The following is a 23,715-nucleotide window of genomic DNA, read 5'->3' on the forward strand; positions in this document are numbered from 1 at the left end:
TTTGTTGTTTTTATTAAGTATATGTTTAATGTTTCAATTTTGCCATCTTTCCATGAATTGTATTAATTACATTAGTGATCATTAAGAAAATACATATTTTATATTTATTCAGAGGGGGTGTGCTCATTTATGATGTGCACTGTACATCCAAGTGTAACAGCTTCTTTTTAATTGGTTTTTGATCAGATGGAGGAAGATCTGAATGCAATTTTGCAGTGGATTGTAAGAGAGGAGTCTGTCGTTTTGAGTTCTATTTCAAGTAAAAAAATAAAATAAAATATCTGCATTGAAGCATTCACAATAAAATAACTAACAAGCATTTAGACAATCCATAGCTTTCAGTCAAAAACATTCATAGAACTGCAGCACAAGCCTCTCAGTTATCCTTCTGTTTCCCAGCCGCAAATATTTAGATAACCTCTCAAAAGAATAAAACAAATGTATGTGAACAAAATGCAAGTTTTGACCATTTGCAATCCATATTAAGCACCCGCGGCAATATTTCAGTTATTAAACCGTGTGACAAAATGTTGTAAACACACTTAAAGTGCCTTAATATGTTTAAAACAGTAATATTCAAAGATCAAATTCAGTAATCACCATATTAATGATGCATAGTTTACATAGGCAAGCAGATGAGGCCGGAATATGAACGCAATCCACTTAATGGTTCAGTGTTTTCCATGTAATGGTTTTCTATGGGAAACCATTTAATGTGAAACTTTGCACATTGTGTTTATATTCTGGCTTCATCTGCTTGCCTGTACAAAGTATACATAATCAATAAGGTGTTTACTGAATTTCGCCTTTTAATATCTGCGTTTTACTATATTACTACTAAATGCAATCTGTGTAAAAATAACTGGCGGTCAGTGGAGCAAAGCTTCATTATGCCCTCCAGGTGGGCGTTTGTATTTGGATGTACAATCACATTTGTTGCACATAATAGCCTCTATATCTGATGTTGTATTTTGTATAGTATTGATAGTGTGTGAATTGGAATGCAGCCATAGTTATTGATTGAACTGCTGAAAGTGCAGTGAAAATCTGTTTATTTGCAAAGTCTAAAAAAAAACACTTTCTTTCTCTCTCTGAAGGCATCTTTGCGTATCTGAATTATCACGTGCCCCGCACTCGCCATGATATCCTTGAGGTCCTTATCAAAGGTCTGCACCGCCTGGAGTACCGTGGCTATGACTCCGCTGGTGTGGGCATTGATGGAGGAAACAGTAAGGAATGGGAAACCAACTCCAAGAACATCCACCTGATCAAGCAAACAGGAAAAGTCAAATCGCTGGATGAAGAAATCCATAGTAAGTAATGGTGGTCATTTTACAGGTCAGGGTTAGGCACAAAACTATGGAAGGCCATTTCCGCCACTGTCGCAATAACCTTTTTTTAAAAAATGTTATTCACTTTCTCACAATTCTGACTTTTTTCTCATCATTGCGTGATATAATCTTGCAATTCTGACTTTATAACACGCAATTGCGAATTATAAAGTCCGATTTGCTTGATATAAACTGTGATTGTGAGTTAAAGTCCAATTTGGGGGGGTAGGGGGGGGGACCTATATGTTCTCAGAATTGTGAGTTTATATCTCACAATTATTACTTTATAACTCAAAATTGCGTGTTATAAAGTCCGAATTGCGAGATATAAACTCGCAATTATGAAAAAAAAGTCCGAATTGTGAGATCAAAAGTCGCAATTACCTTTTTATATTTTTTATTAAAGGTTATATTTATTAAAACGCTATAAAGGTTGTGGAAACAATAAAAAAAAAAGTACGATTCAAAGAACTTTCAACATCTGTTCTAAACAATTTTTTCCTTTTCTTTATCTTTGACACACTGCACACTTGAAATGTATTGACCAAATGCATTTGCTTACTTGTGTAAAGTGTATTATTATTATTTATTTTTTTTTCTAGCCTAAATATGGTATTAACCGTTTGTATTTGAACATCTGATCACACTTTATTTTAATTCTCACTATTAACAAAACATTAACTATGACTTTTTCCTCCGTAAAGGTTTTGTTTATTAATAGTAAGGTAGTTGTTAAGTTTAGGTAGTGGATATGATTAGGGATGTAGAATGTTCTCATGCAGAATATGTGCTTTTGTTAGCACATATAAACAGCCAATATATTAATAATAGGCATGCTAATAAGCAACCAGTTAATAGTGAGAATTGATCCCTATTCTAAAGCGTTACATCTGTTCCACAGGGCAGCAGGATGTTGATCTTGATGTGGAGTTTGATGTGCACCTGGGAATCGCTCACACTCGATGGGCCACTCATGGCGTCCCCAGCCCGGTCAACAGCCACCCGCAGAGATCTGACAAGAACAACGGTCCGTTACCAACAACCTGCTTTTCATAACGCATATTTACTTTCACAAACGTTCCTATCTGTAAAAAATGTTTTGGATAGAAGTGTTCTGATTTTGTAGTGATTTATTTTATTTCCTTGCAGAGTTTATTGTCATCCATAATGGAATCATCACCAACTACAAAGACCTGAAGAAGTTTCTGGCAAGTAAAACATCATCTCTCCATACATTTATCCAACCAGTACGTGTCTATATGTTGACCATTTCTGTTTGTATGTGTACAGGAGAGTAAAGGCTATGAGTTTGAGTCCGAGACAGACACGGAGACCATCGCTAAGCTGGTGAAGTACATGTATGATAACCGGGAGAGCGATGCCATCACCTTCACCACCCTCGTGGAGCAAGTCACCCAGCAACTAGTAAACACCTTTTCTGTCACCCTGACAATAGACACTCTAATGGTCATGAATAATGAATGTAAATGATGTGGTACTAAACATAATCTCTACTTTAGGAAGGAGCTTTTGCCCTGGTCTTCAAAAGTGTGCACTATCCGGGAGAGGCAGTGGGCAGCAGGTCATTTAACCTTAAGTAGTCAACATTAACATGTGCTCAATTAAATGCGTTCATTCAGTTCAGCTGTTTGAGGCCCCATCCACACGGAGACGCGTTTAGCTGTATCGTATAGGCGTTTCGTCCAGACAGATCCGGCGTTTTGGGAGAGTGAAACCGGATCCCAGAGTGGATAAATCTGAAAACGCCACCCTTGCATTTTCGTGTGGACAGCGAATCCGTATATTTTCTGAAACGATGACGTCATCAGCCCACTGCGTCACGTAACGGCAACAAAATCATGAACTAACACTGAACGATTGTCTTTTTATTAACTAACATTAACACAGATTAATAAATGCATTGTTCCATGTTCGTTTGTATACCGCGCGCAAGGTTTATGCGCATAGTCCAAGTCTTCTCCATTTTTAGTGCATCTCTGTGGCAGAATTACAGCGCCACATGCTGGTCTGGCATGTATACTACATCGTGTTGTGTCGGTTTCGTGTGGACGCAGATGTTTCTTGAGACGAGGTGAAAAAAAAGATTGGATAGGGAAAGCTCTGGCTTCGTGTGGACGTAGCCTGAGTCTGCTCGACGTGATTTCTAAAAACTGATTGTAGCATTCTGAGTAGGGCTGTGCAAAAAATCGAATGCGATTTTTCATGCGAATCTCGTCAGTAAAGGCGCTTCTGGTGATTAGTAGTAAATCTCCAGCACGTGCTTTCAGATGGAGCGGCATTTACTACACAGAGCCGTAGTTCACTGACAAGCTACGCAAAATCGCGTTCAAAGTCGCAGGCGATTCATTGTCGATTTTGACCTACGGCTCTGTGTAGTAAATGCCGCTCCATCTGAAAGCACGTGCTGGAGATTTACTACTAATCACAGGAGCGGCTTTACTGACGAGATTCGCATGAAAATCGCATTCGATTTTTTGCACCGCCCTAATTCTGAGCAATCACATACACAAACACAAAAGTCCCTAATGGAGCTCCCATTATCAGGAGAAAAGAAAACGTTTAAGTCACTCTCTATGGACAGTTATTAATGAAACCAGATGGGGAGTTTAACAAAAACTAAATAATTTTAGGTCATTGTATGGTCAAATTTAGGTGAAACTAACAATGGAAAATAATTCTAAAGCTGTTAACAATAATGAATAAATACTGTAAATTTAAAAGATAACAAAAAATACAGCTCATTGTTAGTTACTTGTTGTTCATGCAATTACTAATGGCAACTAATATTGCAAAGTGTTACCAAAATTGAATTATCAAAACAAAGCAAGTGATATGCTTTTCATGTAAATGTGATGTAAACACCTGTTGAGGGTTAATCGTTTTTTCCCCCATGTTTTTTGCACAAATAAGGTCACATTAACTAATAATTGGCTTTTTTGTATTTATACACACCAATTTAATTTTTTTCATGAAACCTATACGCGCATAAATGTTTTCTGAATCCTATTGTAATATTAATGAATTTTACCAAAATTGAATTATCAAAACAAAGCAAGTGATATGCTTTTCATGTAAATGTGATGTAAACACCTGTTGAGGGTTAATCGTTTTTTCCCCCATGTTTTTTGCACAAATAAGGTCACATTAACTAATAATTGGCTTTTTTGTATTTATACACACCAATTTCATTTTTTTCATGAAACCTATACGCGCATAAATGTTTTCTGAATCCTATTGTAATATTAATGAATTTAGAATATTCTAAACAAGCGACCGAATGCCCAAGGTTAGTAATTTGCATATCATACCCAAACTATTTCCATTTAAAAGTTTCCGCACAGCCTTTCTTCACTCTCGGCAAACATACAACACACTTATTGCCCTCTGGCCTGAGAGAACGCGCAGCAAGAAAAAAAAAACACATTTAGCAGCTTGTAAACAGACTTTACAGGTGCTTATTGTCTATAGCCAGCTGTATCTTTTACATATGCCCTGAACGTATGTTAACTAAGAAAATAATTGGTTTTCAGTACACTGTATTTGAAGCATTTGACAGCGCTATTAACAGTACTATATTACAGTACAACTAAAAGCATTAACATCTCAAATGGGTATTTCTTTGCATCCATCCAGGAGAGGAGGTCCATTACTGATTGGAGTTAGAAGTGACCACAAGCTTTCCACAGATCACATCCCCATCCTGTATCGCTTCTGTGAGTACACACACACACACACACACACACACACACACACACACACTGACCTCCCACTGCATGAAGAACTGAACTGGCACATATCCTTTAAAATCACTGAGTTTAATGCTCAGACAGGTTCAAGCCTGTCCTGCAACATTCTCAGATTCCACCGGCCCATCTCTGCCCATTGGAACTAATTTACTTTCAACTATATCTGTCAAATAAGTAGGCAGAAGTCCAGAAATAAAGTAGAAATCGATAGCCAATTGATAAGCATTTATATAGTGACAAAAACAAGACATGCACAATATCCAGTTGTCATGCAAAATACATGTAATTTACTTGCTGTTATCAAATGATCCTCATATTGCAATGCAACAACTTTTACTAACATCATAAATGTAATTCTAGCATATATTCTCTTTAGAGTTACCAATAATAAAGTAATGATTAATAATGTGTCTTTGATTATGGCTGGTAAAGATAAAAAGAGCTGCAATACTCTGCCCAGGGTGGACGAGGACACGTGTCTGTTTCCTGTGGATGAGAAAGCCGTGGAGTACTACTTTGCATCTGATGCCAGGTACATGCATTTCCATTTTGCCTCATCCAAAACTATGCCAATATGTCTTGCTGATAAGAGGAATGCATTAACTCGCATGTGCTCAGGTGTGCTAGCGATTAGATCACGTCAGCATTGTGGCTCATTCTTGAAGCAAAGTTTTGCCTGAATGATGATTAGGGTCACTCTTTTGGATCGCTGCATTTAAACTGAGAAAGCACTACAGAATGACGCGTTTGGTGTATGATAGAGGAAACAGTAATAGCACGTGTAGTGGCAGCAGAGGCATTACACCTTTACATTACCTTTACCTTTGCATTACAGAGGTAAGAGAGCTTACACCTTTAAGCTCCATTAATGTGGAATGTTATATTTTTTTAAATTATGAGCTCTAAAAGATTTTCAGAATTTTTACAACTCCTTTGCTTTAGACCATTTCCAAATATTAAATCATAAAATAAAAAAGGTTACCACTGCATCTTTCTGGGGAAAAAAAATGCAGTGATTAATATATAGTTTATTTATAATTATTTTCAAATCTTCAATGTACTGTCATTATAAAATAACTTTTATTATTGATTATTTAATTCTAACAAATAAGTTCTTGTTAAAAACTAACCAAAATTTAAAATAATTATGCATCGACTATCGGCCAAAATGAGTTGAATATTATCGGCATATCGGATATCGGCAAAAATCCAATATCGTGCATCACTAGAATAGAGTGGATTTAAACAGATGTTGAAATGGCTTTATTTGATGTCACTGCAGTGCTGTCATCGAGCACACCAATCGAATCATCTTCCTCGAGGACGATGATATTGCAGCAGTGCGTGACGGGCGTCTCTCCATCCATCGGATCAAGCGCACAGCAGGAGACCACCCGGCCCGTGCCATCCAGACCCTGCAGATGGAGCTGCAGCAGATCATGAAGGGTAAGGACAGATGCCTATCATACACAAAAATAGTAAGAGCTGATTGAAAGCACCAGTTGCAACCTGATTGGCTGGCTTCTGCACAGTCACAGGTTTTTATCAGTGTGCTGGACGCAAAGTTTCAAGGAAAAAACTTTCAGAGGAAGCACTAGTTCTTAGAGTAAACATTGTTAGCAAGGTTGATTGTTTTAAATGATATAGTCATTTAATTGGCATTAATACAACACACACATGCTAAACTACAAATAGCAAGTGTGCGTAGCCTTTTAATATGGTTTTTAACAACAAATTAAATGCATCTATTTAATAATTTATGGCGTATGAATGACCTTTTATGAAAGTCAACAATGTGGTTATATGAGAATAACCAGAAACTGACGTAAAACAGAGCAAAAAAAAAAACCTGCACACACAATCAATTTATGCTTCATGCTAACTATTTGCTGTCTAAAGTGTTGCGTATTTTGGTGATCATAATTTCACTGTGAAGTCTGAGGGTTACTTGGCATTGAGAGATGTTTGCTTGGAAATCGAAGAGCCTGTTAGACATGATTACATTCATTTTACGAAACGGTCATTGGGGAAATACACAGATGATTGGATATAAACCAACCACACCCAGTATGACCCACATTAAGATTGCGAGGTTAAAACAAGTTCTCAAGATGTTTATGGACAAACTTATCAATGCAGCTCTGCCGTATAAATAGAGAAATGACTGGCATAAACCAAAGAGCGAATCCAAGAGGTCAGCTGTAGCAATAGCACACCAACAGTGTGCGGTTAAATGCTGATTTGTGCCGTGGATTCAGGAAAAACACCAGTTTCATATAACAACTTGACTTGTAGGACCCCGATCACGTTTCTATCACTAACAATCCAGACAAACCGAATAGCTAAAATGACTTCCCAATGCCAGAATCAGCCATTTCCCAGTTTATGAACTAATTCCCAATTCGGGAATATTTTGTAATTTTTGCACATAAGGAATTTGGTAACACTTTGTTTTAAGCACTAATTCTTACTACTAACAAGTTGCTTATTAGCATGCATATTACTAGTTTATTAATACTAGGGGTGGCACGATACCATTTTTTCAGAACCGATCCCGATCCGATACCAAAAGTTCTGAGTATCGGACAATACTGATACCGATCCGATACCAGCACAATTTTTATTTATTTTTTCTCTATACCTCAGTGTGTGTTGACCTGATCATCACTCTTTTGTGTATTACACACAATCTACTAAATATAGACAACCTCATTATAAAGAAAAATAACAAATTAAAAAATATATAATCATAATCTATGAGAAAATACTATTAATAACTAGGTTTGTGGATAATTCAGCTGCAAAAGTTACTCTACAAAAATGATTTGGAGTTCACCATAATTTTATAAAAATCTAAACATTTAGAGAAAAAACATTTAGTGGGGGAAAACTGAAAGTAAATAGGTGTAATCTGGTAAAATGTTACACATTGCTCTTTGTATTGTAATATACATTAATGAAAAACAAGTAAATATATGCAATAAATTAAATGCATTTCTTTTACATTTATAGCACAGTAATGAAGCAGCAACATACGATAGATAAGACCGAACAAGAAAGGCTATTAACAATCTTTCATTGCGCAAAAGTATTATAACACGAAAGGCTCCAATACAGAGCGGCACGAAGTGCTTATGCGCATCCCGTGCACAGAATGATGCACTTGAAGCAACACAGAGTCACAGCGTACAGCGCTCTGCATAGAAAAGTTCAACGCATAAAGGGAAGAGATAGTGTATTATATCTGTGTGATTAGTTTCTTGAGCCTTTTCTTTTAGCAGTTTTAAATTTCAGTTTACTGTGTGCTTGAAGAGCAATTCCTAGTGCTCTGTACTCCAGTGTAGTGAACCTCTAACAGACACCCGACACGATTAATACTTTTAAAGCACATATTAAAGTGATTTCTGGTAGCCTATGTTGATATTGCAAATCCCCAAAACAAACATGCCCCTATTTTGATAGCTCCGCCCCACACATATGTACGCAACGATTATGACACACGAGCATATTCAAGCAAAAGCCAGCATATATTCGTTCTGTGAAACAAAGCAAAACCAATGTTACTCGCCTATCAAGAAGAAACAAAGCAACCTCGGCATCAGATCGCAGGCCTTCCGCTCCTTGAGTTCTCTCCAGCGCTGGAAAGCTGATCCGATATTTACATGGGTCCTACTTCTTGCCTTAAGCTTTCTTTTGTTCCGCAGACATTTTCCTCCCTCTTTTGTTTATTTTTTTTTATCCGCCATCTCTATCTTTCTGTCGTTGCTCGTCTCGGCTAATGTCCGTCCTGTGCACTGAGCGCTCTCTCTCTCTCCTCCCCATCATGAGTAGACACGCCCCTTACTGCTGATTGGCTACAAGTTTGTTTTGGTACTCGGCCCGACTCGGCCCGACTTTGAAAAAAGACATACCCCACCTTTAATGCCTTATTTTGCAAGACTATATTCTAGATCCCTTAATCCTAAACTTAACAACTACCTTGCTAACTATTAATAAGCAGCAAATTGTGAGTTTGAGACAAAATTCGTAGTTACTAGTTAGTTAAAAGTGAAAATTCCTCCCCAAACTAAAGTGTGACCGGGAATTTTAGTTACTCTTTGCTGTTTTGAGGGACCGTTTTAGCTCCTTCTCAAAGATGATAACTTTTCTGTGATAGAGGAACTGTAGGAGGTGATTTATTTCATCCTGCATCACGCCCCTGACTGCTGATTGGCTGCAAGTTTGTTTTGGTACTCGGCCCGACTCGGGTTTTCTAAAGCGTTTTTGAAAAAAGACATACCCCACCTTTAATGCCTTATTTTGCAAGACTATATTCTAGATCCCTTAATCCTAAACTTAACAACTACCTTGCTAACTATTAATAAGCAGCAAATTGTGAGTTTGAGACAAAATTCGTAGTTACTAGTTAGTTAATAGTGAAAATTCCTCCCCAAACTAAAGTGTGACCAGGAATTTTAGTTACTCTTTGCTGTTTTGAGGGACTGTTTTAGCTCCTTCTCAAAGATGATAACTTTTCTGTGATAGAGGAACTGTAGGAGGTGATTTATTTCATCCTGCATCATTTTTAAAGGAAATGTTGCACATTTTAAAAGTGAAAATTCCTCCCCAAACTAAAGTGTGACCGGGAATTTTAGTTACTCTTTGCTGTTTTGAGGGACCGTTTTAGCTCCTTCTCAAAGATGATAACTTTTCTGTGATAGAGGAACTGTAGGAGGTGATTTATTTCATCCTGCATCATTTTTAAAGGAAATGTTGCACATTCATCTCTTTGCTTTTCTATCTTTTGCATTGCATTCGAGCGTTCTGATTGGAGCTTTCCAGTTCTGTGTAATACATATCATTCACTCTGTAAACGAACTACGGTTATGCATCGGAGACTGAGACCACCATAGCACTCACTACTACTGTTGCGCTTGAGGAGCTGACATGTATCAGAGGGTGAATGTGTGCTTGCTTTCCAGCCACCAGAGAGCAGTACATCACTTCAGATGTGCACTGCTTTATATTTCTCCTCCTGTTTTGCTCCTCCTCCATCTCTCCATCCACTCCTTCCCTCATTTCTCCTCGCCTCCCCACATTTCATCTGACCTATTGTGGAAAAAAAAGAACCGATTCTCATGACCTAATTTCTGGGTATGGCATTCCCTCAGTTATTCTCGCATTCCTGCTGTGTATCTCAATGATCTTGTGAGAAAAGAATTAATGAAGAATTTCTAATCGAGCTGAAAATTAAGGGCTTTGGTTTTGCTTGGCGTCAGTGGCTGAAATCTCTTAATCCCATCAGACTGTTTGTAATCGGCTGTTTATGATGATGATTGTTCAGTCATGGCTTATGTATCATTCACTCTGTAAACGAACTACGGTTATGCATCGGAGACTGAGACCACCATAGCACTCACTACTACTGTTGCGCTTGAGCTGACATGTATCAGAGGGTGAATGTGTGCTTGCTTTCCAGCCACCAGAGAGCAGTACATCACTTCAGATGTGCACTGCTTTATATTTCTCCTCCTTTTTTGCTCCTCCTCCATCTCTCCATCCACTCCTTCCCTCATTTCTCCTCGCCTCCCCACATTTCATCTGACCTATTGTGGAAAAAAAAGAAACGATTCTCATGACCTAATTTCTGGGTATGGCATTCCCTCAGTTATTCTCGCATTCCTGCTGTGTATCTCAATGATCTTATGAGAAAAGAATTAATGAAGAATTTCTAATCGAGCTGAAAATTAAGGGCTTTGGTTTTGCTTGGCGTCAGTGGCTGAAATCTCTTAATCCCATCAGACTGTTTGTAATCGGCTGTTTATGATGATGATTGTTCAGTCATGGCTTATGACGCCTCCCAGATGCCCTTTAAGACTAGAGCAGTTCCAGATGCAAAAATATGACACGATAATTCACTCTGTACAACCGAATGCAGTGATTTTGTGATGCTTATCACCTAAAAGACTAACTTGACTCTATTTCTTCTTTATAAAAAGGAAACTTCAGTTCCTTCATGCAGAAGGAGATCTTCGAGCAGCCAGAGTCTGTGGTCAACACCATGCGAGGAAGAGTTAACTTTGAGAACAACACAGGTGAGGCCAGCTGTGCTCAGATCAGCGAGTCCTTTCCAGACCAGACACAAGTAAAGCTTCTAGGGAATTCATAGTTTTTGTGAATTTAGACGCATCTCTACACTGTTCAGAAGAAATTGATTTAACGGGAACCAGGCGTGTCGATGTCTTTGCAAACATTTACCAGCTGACTCTTTACACACTTACTGTATGTGCTGACTTTGGTAGAACTGAATGGTCAGCCAACTGCATCATTGTCAATAAAACTGGACTCATGAACAATGAGTCAGATTTCAGGGGAATGCCAAGTAGCAAGTTTCTGCCTAATCCACTTCCTTTAAAAGTTTATAGTGAAACAGAAGGCAAAGAAGTTACTGGGAATAGCTGATTTTTCCTGGATTTTTTTTTTCATTTTTATACCAGCTGTTCGTAAATTGTGTGTGTTTGCAGTGATCTTGGGAGGGTTGAAAGACCCCATTAAAGAGATCCAGAGATGTCGGAGGCTCATCATGATCGCCTGTGGGACCAGTTACCATGCTGGAGTTGCAGTATGTACATCATTAAACAAACACACAGAGGTCCACTTCACACCTGGCATTAGTATGGGTTTTCCAGCGAATACTTTTATTTATGACCGCATCAGCATCTAAGCACAGATTCATCGGAGTTCCCATTCTCCATCTTCATCAGATTTCTTGAACAGTTTTGGCTAATAAATAATTTGTTTAACGGTAAATGGAAACATATTAATAGTGTTTGCCTTTCTGTTATTAGTAATAGAAAGGCAAAGTCTAAATATCAAATAAATATTTAATTCTGCGAACCATGCAAACTCCATCAGTTGGATCTTCTGAAGTGTGCGCACTTTTAGCCTGCGTAAAAACAATTATTCTCAGTGTGTCGCAGTCTGTCTGTGTTGAATCTTCACTCACTTCTCACTTAAAATAATTTCTGAATGGAGAAATGCAATAGACTAGATGTCTTATTTATTATCTGTCATATGACAGAAAACATTTTGAAATCCGATTACATTGGAGACCTGGAATCCAAGATGTAAATGCAATCCAGCTGAAGATTGTTCGGATATGAAACGCATGTTATTGTCCGGTGTGAAGGGGGTCACAGAGACTTGTACAAGTTTAAATCCAGCATTTAAAGGGGTCATATAAAGAAAAAATTTCAGAACTTGAATCTTAAAAAAAATTAAACCAAACTAATAATGTTATGTAAATGGTCAGCTATTGAATGATGAAGCACAGTATCTGTTGGGCCTGCTTTTACTAATTTTATAAAGTGGGAATTTACATAGTGTTAAAGCTACAGCTGTATAAAAAAATGTTGGCAACACTTTAGGGTCACACTTTATTTTAAGGACTATCAACTACGACTTTTGCCTCAAACTCCTAATTTGCTGCTTATTAATAGTTAGTAAGGTAGTTGTTAAGTTTCAGTATTGGGTAGGATTAGGGATGTAGAATATTCTCATGCAGAATATGTGCTTTATAAGCACTAATAAACAGCCAATATGTTAATAATAGGCATGCTAATAAGCAACTAGTTAATAGTGAGAATTGGTCCCTAAACTAAAGTGTTACTTTAGTATTGGGACAAATTCTCCCTATAAGCAAATTGCTTATTAGCATTTTGTTAATGGCGAGAAATGGACTTTAAAATAAAGTGTGACCAAAATGTCCTATTTTTTTTTCTGAAGGTATAGTCACATTTGTTTGGTGAATATTTGTGGGTGAAATCCAGTGTTTTTAATATGAATCCACACAGTCTGGAATTTTGTGACTAACCAATGCAGATTTTGTTAGGGTTTAAGTTGATTCCACAGATCTGCCATTTTGATCAATAGAAAGCTGCTTGGCTTAAAATGGGCTTCATAAAGCGCTACACTGTTGGCAATAAAAAATGGACCGTTTTTGCTGAGATTGTATGAATGGATCATTATCATGAAAAAACAAAGACACTGCAAAAAAAAAGCCTTGACTAACTATAAGTTGACTAGGGTAAAATAAATGCCTTTTATCACTTTATCATATTTTATTGCATCATGTCTGATTACGAAATAATAATTGGTTCATGCTGGTTCTGTTTCTGGCTTAGACTCGTCAGGTACTGGAAGAACTGACTGAACTTCCTGTCATGGTGGAGCTGGCGAGTGATTTCCTGGATCGCAACACGCCTGTCTTCCGAGATGATGTGTGCTTTTTCATCAGCCAGTCAGGTTGGCTAGCGTGCCTGTGTGTGTTATGAGTTATGTTTTTGAGGTAGGACAGTCATCTGAACTCTGATGTGTGTGTTCAGGAGAGACGGCAGACAGCCTGTTGGCTCTGCGCTACTGTAAGGAGAGAGGGGCCCTGACGGTGGGCATCACCAACACTGTGGGCAGCTCTATCTCAAGAGAAACAGACTGTGGTGTTCACATCAATGCTGGCCCAGAGATTGGTGTGGCTAGCACCAAGGTGGGTTTGGTTTTTTTGGTTGTTTCTTAATTTATCAAGTAATTTTATTGCTGAGGGAGGGGGACAAAAATGGCAACCACCTTTGAACATTTTAACTTAAAATAATGTTTAGGACTGTTGGATTTAGTATAATCACAAAAAAAGGATATTATGCAATTGATTTGATTACAGTTTTAGCCAATTTACAGCCTTAGTAAATTTAAATTAACGTTATACTTAATGATAATTTTATTTTTGGTCAGTGTATCATCTGATACTGATGGTAATGCTCAAGCAGCCCACAGTGGCTATGGTTACTCAAGGCAAGTCATCTGAATGGTGTAAATTCACAGAAGATGAAGATAGCATGAAGTACTAAGTTTTATATTTAAAAAGTGTTTCAATTATGTATGGTGTGCCGAAGAAGCAAAATAGGTCTGACGACAAAAAGACCAACAGAGACAAAAAACGAGTGTAAATATTGATCTGTGATACATACTGGAACACAAGGTGAAAAAGATTTAAGTACAGAGAAAATCCTGAGTAGTGATGTTCAAGTTGCTGCTTTTTTTGTTGGATAGGTAAGGACTGCTCTCTGAAGAGTGAACCATTGTGGTATCTATAAGTACATGCTTGCTAAAAAACTTCTTGATGTACTTTTAACAGATAGTTGAGTTGAACAGTGCTGATTTGAATGTGAGAAAATGGGTAAGAATTGAGAACTACAACTCAAAGTATCGAGAAGTGTCCCATACCATTCTAAACCACGTTGAGCCATATGCCAGAATCAAACCTGAGTCTCCCACATAAGCACCACAGCTCAGAAGGTCTAGAGCATGTGTCTTAACCGCTATTCTACATCTTTCAATCACCACATACAAGTCTAATGAAGTCACTAGGGATGTAACGGTATGAAAATTTCATATCACGATTGTCAATATTATCACAGTTTTGTTCAAATTAGATGAAAACGTTCAAAAATAACTGATACACACAGAAAACATTTCAGTAAAAACATTTCAGTAAGTTTTATATTTGAAAATCAACAAACAAATACAATTAGCCGGTATATGCACTTTTTTTTAGCATAAATATTAAATTAACATTAACATGAAGCCCTAATAATAATAAAGCATATATATATATATATATATATATATATATATATATATAAATTTGTCTATTTTAATGTAAGACAAATCATATTTCTATCACTGACGAAAAATATGTTAAGACGGTAGTGTAAGCAAGTTTAGTTTGAAAACGTTTAATAGTAAATAAGACACAATTAGACAATATTTGAATAAAATAATAATTCCAAGAGGGTCCTCGCACCGCAGTGCTCGGGTCCTAATAATAAATATTTATTTGCAACAACTGATGGAGTACTGAATTCTGCACACACGTGCAGCGTTGTCAAGGTAACATTTGGTCAGTCATTCCCTTCGCCAAGGGAGTTCCAAACGCTTATACGAGACAGTAATGCCCTGCAACCTTCAAAGAACACACTTCAAGGGCTCTTCGAAGGGAGTAGGGCATAGGGATGCTCACTTCTGTTTGGAATTCGCCCCATGTCTCTTGTATCACCACAGAGGCGCGGACGTGCTCTCTCGTTTCATTCAAATGCAGCTTGCCGTCTTGCGTCTCAGTTTTTGATTGTATTGAAAATGAAATCAGGAATTTAGTATTAATGCTACTATAATTTTGCTGTAGTGATCACATTGTCCTGACGATTGTTTTGTACACTGTTCATAATGGATTTATAAACCGGTAAGATTTCAAAACATTAATCTCAATTCAATATTTCATATCCCCGTATTTATATATTATTTTAGGTATTAAACAAAAAAAGTCTGCGTAATAAGTTAACTATGAATATACAATACATTATCCCTTAAATGTCAACCTGATAGTTTGAATGTTAGTTCGTATTGGCTCAAAGCCACTTGCTGAGAACTTTTCTTCACGGAAGCTTTGCATTAAACAAGCGAGAACGAAATATTTAATCTCTAATCAATATTTTTTTGTCCAATTATTTGCCCAGTTAGATTTGGTATCGAGGTAAAAGTTACCTTGCATTCGCTATATAACAGTGGGTGGTGGTCACGAAGATGATGGTGTTTGATGCGTTCCCCCTTTTGCAGCAACTTTCTTCTTGCAAGATCGGCAGACAGGGTGACCATCCTCGATTTAAATTGCCTTCAGGACCCTTGTAAAAGCCAAAATACGACCAGACCACCGATTTGGTCCTCTTAGATGGCTGAAAAATCTCCCGAGCGCTGTCACTGCCTTCCGCCATTTCGTCTCGTGCAAAAAAACAACAACAACAACACTGCATGCTGCTTCTGCGTCAGACTGATGCTGGCTGGACAGGATTTACCGCGAGTTTTCAAAATCACGATAATCAAACACGGTTTTGATGATAATTAAATTTTAAACGATAATACTAACCGTCAGGGCATTTTATCGTGATCTATTGTGAAACCGGTAATCGTTCCATCCCTAGTCACAACAAATATGTGAAAAGAAAAAACTGTTCTTGGAATCGAGTGTCTAAGGAGCAGCTGGATGAGAGATGTTAATGCTGAGAGAAGAAATATGACCACAAAGGAGACTGCACTTTTTCATACTCTTGCTGCTCCGGCCTTTCTCTACCCCTACTTTTTCATCCTTCTTAAGAGGAGAAATGGCATTTCTAACTGTTAACGTGTCATGCAAGGAAAAACAAGAGAGATCCAGTTAATTTATGACAAGGCTTCATTAGGATAGACATATGGATGCCTGCAGGCTGAGTGAGGTGATCTAATTGCCTATATAAGTATCAGATTACAGTGAAACAATGAGGGTGAGGTGCCAGGATGTCTGCCAAAATCCTGCATTGGTATTTTTGTCCCACTTTCTTTAGCTCTTGGAACAATTGGGCAGGCCATTTTCAATGAGTTTAAGCGATAAGTTACAGACTCCCTCGGATGTCATCCAGGTTTCAAATGAGATGCAGGACTTTACAGTTGAGGATCAAACTCTCATTAGATCGGTGGTTTATTTGTTTCTGTATTTAAGAATAATTATGATGCAGTTGTGATTGAACAAACACCCAAAGTTGTTAATGACCACGTTACATAGTTGTAAAAGAAAACTCCCTACCATAGTCATTACTGCGACGGTTGGGGCTATAAAAATTTGGAGTTATAGTCCCAAATCAGTGAATTTATGCTGAGATCATATAGCGGATTGCTCATTAGGTCATATTCAAGTCAGTATGAAATAAAAATTGACCCTTTCTACTTTTGATATTACTGCAAATAAATTTTAGTTAGTATTTCTTAGTTCTCCACAATCGACTGCAAATTGTCATTAAGGTCTGGCATGATTGCCCACTTTTAAAGATTAGAACAATTCTATCAATCCATTTTTTTCGTGCTTAAAACCGCTTGTCCTATATAGGGTTAGGAGGATGCTGGAGCCAATCACAGCACATCATGTCAAGGCAGTGAAAACCCTGGACAGATGACCAGTCCAAGCAATTCCCAATGTTTCACATGCTGTACATCACATTAGAGGTTGAATTGATGTTGACGTTAATGATAAACCTAGTCGTCATGTGATTATGGTGAAAACCTGGTAATCAGATGGTTGTTGGTTCAGGACCTCCAAGAAGTGATCCATGAGCTTTCACCTTTGTGTCCTTGAGTAAGGCACCTCAGGATATTCCTGGGGGTGCCTGTCCTGTTAAAACGTTTATGATGCCATTCTATGACAGGAAGTAAAATGACTGGAAATCGATTCCAGGAATCTGGAACCCTGGTTGTGGGGTGATGAATTAAGATTCTGTTGTTACTGTATTAGCTTTATTACATTTCATGAACATGAAATTGACACTTTGTTGCTCTGTAAAATGGTGGTCTGATTCCTGTGGTGCATTGTGGTCGTAATAATTTCTCAAGAGTCTCAGTTGAATACCCTTTGGAGGGATGGCCATTCTGGAAGCTGTTTCCCCAACTGGAACTCTCATCACAAAGAGAATGGCACTCTGACTTTCTCATCAATCCATCAATAAAAGTAGAAATCCATCCATTCATTCTTTTATCCTCCCTCTTATTATTTCCCAACTCATGTTTTTCCAGATCGGGGCATTAAGTGTCCGCAAAGGACTTTTTGTTGGGTGTTTTTACAAAGAATAAACATGTACAATCATGCACCCTCAAGTCTAGGTTATCTGGCCTACTTGCTTGCCGTCTAAATTATCCACACTTTTAAAATGTCAGAACTTTTGAGAATTGTTGGATTGCTCCACAGATGCAGGCTCTTTCTCTATCCGCCCATGTCTGCACAGCACCAGAGCAGTCCCTCAGGGGAAACTTTAAACCCACAACTACTTGGAGTATTATGCTCCTGGGTTTCCAGATTGTAATAATTTGGATTGCAACTGCAAAATGGAGAAGTTTAAGCTAGGGAAGAAGATGACCCTCTGCTGACTGCGAAATGAAAGCGTCATGTAGACGCCGCCACTTTTTTTTTTTTTTTTCTTCTTTCTTTGTACATGAGCACAAGACTTGGGTACATTAGATTGGTAACTTCACTGGCTGGATTTGTGGTGGCAATCATATTTTGTACATTGTGGCCATTAGATGGGTTAGGCTGACTTCCTTCAACCCAAATATAAATCCAAATATCTGCCAATCAAACATCTTTCAGGCAGCACCAAACATCAGTCAGCAGTTTTCCAAGCAACAGACACCCTCCAACTCTTCCTTCCAATTTTCCAAAATTCACCAATTGCAGCACAGCTTGCAGCTAGTTAGCTTATATCCAGCCCATCTTGTGAGCTGCTGAATTTGATGTAGATATGACCTATTGCTTGTTTTGCCTGATTTTGCTGTGATTGCAGTCCTCCCTCTCCCATGAGGCCTCTGTTCTTCAAGAATGTTCCTGCTATGGCAAGCTTTGATTCCTTCATAATTCCATGCTTAAAACTTGCAGTGCTCCGCTAAGGGTTCTTTTTCGTCACTGTTTTCATCAAGCTCTCTGGATCTGCTCCTCTGCTATCAGTGAGAGGAACGTCTGTTCTTCCGCAACAGACAACAAAAGTTTTTGGTTGTTAAAAAAAGGTGCGCTCATTCAAAATGGTTGCGTTCGATCCTTCGCTGGCTGTGCTGATTTAAATCTAATGGTTCTTTTGTGTTTGTGTCGCAAGTTCAGTGATGCAGGTAGTGACGATTCTCTCCGGCCAATCCGTGATCAGCGGAGTTTACACGTCACGTTTCAGTAACGGTACGGTTCACTTGGAACCCCAACCGAGGTGGTACTAAAAAAAGTACCATTTACTGTACCCAGTGGAAAACCCCCAAAAAGTGAACCGTGCCGTGCCGTACCATGCAGTGGAAAAGCGCCATAAGTCACTCAAGTCTGTTGTGGCTCTGCTTGTTCCTCACTGGATCCATGTACTGTTTTCCACATGCACTTTCTTGAACTGAAACTTTGCCATGGTATCCAGTTATATCAGGGGTTGGCAAGTTTGGTCCTAGAGAGCCGCAGTCCTGCAGAATTCAGATCCAACCCTGAAAAAAATCCTCACCTGCCTATAGCCTTAGTAATTCTGAAGACATTGATTAACTTGTTCAGGTGTGTTTGATTAGGGTTGGAGCTGAACTCTACAGGACTATGACTCTCTAGGACCGAACTTGAGTTATATAATACTGTTGCATCACCAAACGTTTGCTGCCCATAGTGGTGCCAGAAATGACCAAAAATCAGTGGTGTCTGTTTGCTTGGTCACAGCCAGTATGAACCTCTCGTTTAGAAACATCTAGAGCAGAGGTGTCAAACCCAGTTCCTGGAGGGCTGTAGCCAACACACAAACCATGTAGTTTTCAAAAAAGCCTGAAGAGTTTGATTAGCTGGATCCGGTGTGTTTAATTAGGGTTGAATCTAAACTCTGCAGGGCTGTGGCCCTCCAGGAACTGAGTTTGACACCTGTGATCTAGATCAATGGTCCTCAACTCTGGACCTTGAGATTTACTTTCCTGCAGTGTTTAGCTCCAACCCTAATCAGACACACCTGAACCAGCTAATCAAGGTCTTCAGGAACACTACAAAGTTGCAGGTAGGTGTGTTTAATCCAGGTTGGAGCTAATCTCTGCAGGAAATTGGAGGTCCTGAGTTGATCTAGAGCAAGTGTGAACGACCCTGCTCAAGACCCTAATATTACATTGTGGTTATTCTCTAGCCGTTGAGTGTACATCGGTTGTACGCTTGTTATTACGGGCACATTATGGGATTGAATGAGTGGCATAACATCCATGGTTTCGGATAGTGGTCGACCGATATATCGCCAAGGCCGATATATCGACCGATATTTGGCATTTTTCAAATATCTGCATCGGCCGATAAGTTTTTCTGTTTGGCCGATGCGTTTGAGGCGGGACTTTTATTTTGACGGCGCTGAGAACTGTAGGGCCTGAGCACACAGTGCTCACATTCTCCCTCTTGTTCGCTGTCGTCGTTAACAGTTCTGTCTAATACGGATATGTAGCGTCTCGACCAATCTGACACACTAATTTTAATTTGATTTAACAAATCAATTATTCATTAGGTTAACAAATCGTCACAGTCCCCTCACTCAATTAACTGGATGCCAGGATGTCTGCTGAACACCAGGCGCTCTGGTCACCATGACAACTAATCATGATATCACTGGTTTTATGACCCCCCAGGAATGTGAGAAGGATAGCCCACTCTTGTCCCAAGGAAAAGCAGAGTAGAAATGGACTGTGTTCTAGTTAATTCATAGAAAAACCTAGTTATGCTTAATTATTCATATTTCCCATGAGCTGATTCGCTACAGATATAAGTCTGTCTAATAATCAGGAAGAACTGTTAAACAAAGGATTTAAAATGTATACAATAAGTATTATAACGATTGCTTTTATATTATTATTATTATTATTATATTATTATTAATAGAAAGGCAAACATAATACTTTCTCGTTTGCATTCAGCAAATACGCATTTACATAATTTAAACAAAACTTTGAATTGCTGATAAATTAAATTTCACAAATGTTGCAAAATTTGTCGAATCCAGTTGTGAGATCTTGTGAAGTGTGCATGTGACCTGCATGATCGCGTGTTCTCTGCGTGACGGTCGGTCCGTGCAAATTGAATGCTTTAAACATTAAATTCGTGATTTCAAATTATGCTGCACTTTATGCATTTGCCCACTGTCATATTCATGTCATTTTCACTGTGTGCTGTATGTAAAATGAGTGTTACCTTGGCTTTATTTGAAAAAATATGATTCCCAATGCACACAAACTAGCCCAGAATACTGAATGCTCTGTTGGTTACAGTTTACTTCCTTTTTAATTTCATTTTTATTAAATATTTATTTATTTGTGGAAAATACTTTGTCATCTAAAGTATAAGTATGTTTATTTTACAAATTTATTTTTTTATCTATTTTCAAATGATTTCAAATTTCTTAAATATTAATTAAAATAAATACAATTATATCTGCCATCGGCCACCCTGCTTTCAAAGATATCGGCATCGGCTGTCAAAAAAAACAATATCGGTCGACCACTAGTTTCAGACACCACTACAAATTGCTGTCCACTTACAGTATAGTGTCCCAGTCACTATACTGGGGTGTTAGGACCCACACAGACCACAGGGTGAGCACCCCCTGCTGACCTCATTAACTGCTCTTCCAGGAGCAACCTAGTTTTCCCAGCAGGTCTCCCATCCAGGTACTGCTACAGCTTCAGTGGGCAACCAGTCTTGGGCTACAGGGTGATATGGCTGCTCAATGCCACCTTCAACCTTTGCAACCATCCACCAAGTTTATGCTTTGGGGATGCAATTTTGCATGGACTGTTGGGTAGTACACCATTGTAGAAGTCATTTTACAAATGCAACTTATGCCTCTTTGCTTTCAGCTTCTACATGCAAGAAGAGACAATAAATATACACTTTATAAATGAGTCAGTTGTATTGTTATAATAGCCATTATTATAATAGACAGCACTAGAGAAAACTGAAAGAGAAAACCGACTTTTACACTGAAACTAAGGCTGTCAGCCTCTGCTATCATCCCACAGGTCTGCGCTTAGGCGACTTTGTTGCATGGACTGTTGGGTAGTAGACCACTGCACAGCAGAGGTCTGTAAATTGACCTGAGTCCAATGAGACCAAACTAATTGACTGCTTTAGAGTTGAGTTTGCATTTTTTTTATGTATAACTTAAGGTTTGCATCAGGTTTGGGTTTATATTTAATTGAGAAAATTGTTGCCTTTTAAAACCACAGAGAGGGTTTAGATTACTGTACATTGGGACTTTGGTTAAACATTGGTAAATTGGTTAAAAAGGGTTGATGGTTTAATGTGATCTAACGGCTCACCAAGATCATAATCTGTCAATCCCAGTCACCATCTCTCCTTTGACCAAACTATTTAACCTCAGATTGGTACAGGAACTTTATCCCTGCAGGTAGTGAACTGTCACATATGAAAAGCATCTGTAAATGATAAGCGACAAAGTAATGTATCCATGGATCAGTGCTCATGCGGTAGTGATTTGTGAGGGTGGGTGTCTGGTCTGTGGCTCCTCTACCGTCACTGCAAGTATCTTGCGTGAACTCCGAGAACCACAAGTGAGCCAGAGCATGTTGTCAGACGTCCTAAATGCTTCCTAAATGCTTGACAATTCTGTTTGTATATGATATGAAGATCGTTTAACTCAAAAGAAATGGTAAAATGTTCATGAAGTGGCTCTCAAGAGTAGTTCTAGAGATTGTGTTCACACAGAGACATGCAGAACATGCAGGATTCATGTTTAAATAGTATGTTTGCGGCTTAATGTTCACACACTCACATTTTGATTTATGTGTACTTACCTAGTTTTGTTATATTCATCCAAAATTTGGCAGATTCCGTGGCATTCCGTGTTATACAGTAAATTCAATTTTTATGACTGAATTCTGCGATTCTGTCCGTGTTTTCCGCATCGGTGAAATCATAGGGCCCTAAATATATGGACTATCTTTTTGGAGACATTTTTGCAATGACTTGAATTGATGTGGCACTGAATTTTTTATTTTTTTGGTGGATGTTCGAAGCACAAGTGCATTAGATGCCTCTTGGTTTATATTTACTTATCTAATGCCATGATATGTATACTTATTTTAACCATGGCTTCAGTGTCTCAACTACTTCATACTTTGGCCCACAGTGGCCCCACACTGTAGGATTGACCCCCATTTGTAACAGTAAAATAAATTGCATTTTGAGCTTATGTGAACTGTTTTGTGCTGTTTGTTTTTATTTATTGCAGGCATACACAAGTCAGTTTGTGGCTCTCATTATGTTCGTCCTTCTGATGTGTGATGACAGAATCTCTGTGCAGACGAGAAATCATACAAGGCCTCAAAGTGCTGCCAGGTAAACACAAACACAACTGTGTGAGTTTTAGAATTGCTGCTAACGTGATCCTTAGTCATTAGTTACAATAGTAAATTAGATAAATTCTGTGTTTTTGTGCACATATGCTTTTTGTGTACATTTACGATGGTGAAATGCTGACGTCATAGAGCTCCATGTGTGTGTAAGTGCATTCGCTCTGGGATTTGTGTGCAGAGAGGAGTAGACTGCCTCGGCCAGCTCTCTCCGTCACTGCTGGAAGTCTTTATTGGACCGCAAGTGTCTGCTGGGGCGCCCACTTCCCCATCTTTCTCCACTTCTTGTTTTCTCCGTCTGTGGAGTTTTTGTTCTGCTTCCAAGCCAATGAGGTCAGGAATGTATTGGCAGCCGGTTACTGATGTTCCCCCTGCTCTCTGGCTCACTGTTCATATGAAGAACTGCTGATTCTGCCATTAATGCTAGCATGTTTTGAGTACTGTATTTGCAGTCTTTGGCCCAAAACATATGCAAGTAGATTAAATGTGTCATTGCCACACATGTACGTATTCTCAGTCTTGCCACAAGGGGTGCTGCAAGCAGGTATCATATCTGTTGTTTCCTTTTGAAGTTCACCTAATGTCATGATGGAGCAGTAGTTTGGATAGATTCGTGTGTGTGTGTGTGTGTGTGTGTGTGTGTGTATATATATATATATATATAT

General features: G+C 38.5%; 1 protein-coding gene across 1 annotated transcript in view; it reads left to right on the forward strand.

The window, feature by feature from the left end:
- gfpt1 (glutamine--fructose-6-phosphate transaminase 1) overlaps positions 1–23,715 on the forward strand; it is a 38,916-nt gene that overhangs the window by 4,356 nt on the left and 10,845 nt on the right. The window contains 14 exon segments of the mRNA XM_016235241.1: positions 1,098–1,313; positions 2,233–2,358; positions 2,481–2,539; positions 2,622–2,756; positions 2,852–2,913; positions 4,986–5,065; positions 5,522–5,630; positions 6,381–6,544; positions 11,077–11,172; positions 11,602–11,699; positions 13,261–13,381; positions 13,462–13,619; positions 22,930–22,997; positions 22,999–23,036. Coding sequence (XP_016090727.1) covers positions 1,098–1,313; positions 2,233–2,358; positions 2,481–2,539; positions 2,622–2,756; positions 2,852–2,913; positions 4,986–5,065; positions 5,522–5,630; positions 6,381–6,544; positions 11,077–11,172; positions 11,602–11,699; positions 13,261–13,381; positions 13,462–13,619; positions 22,930–22,997; positions 22,999–23,036 — 1,530 coding nt within the window.

Source organism: Sinocyclocheilus grahami, unplaced genomic scaffold (assembly GCF_001515645.1).
Source record: "Sinocyclocheilus grahami isolate Dianchi unplaced genomic scaffold, SAMN03320097.WGS_v1.1 scaffold465.1, whole genome shotgun sequence".
Taxonomy (NCBI): domain Eukaryota; kingdom Metazoa; phylum Chordata; class Actinopteri; order Cypriniformes; family Cyprinidae; genus Sinocyclocheilus; species Sinocyclocheilus grahami.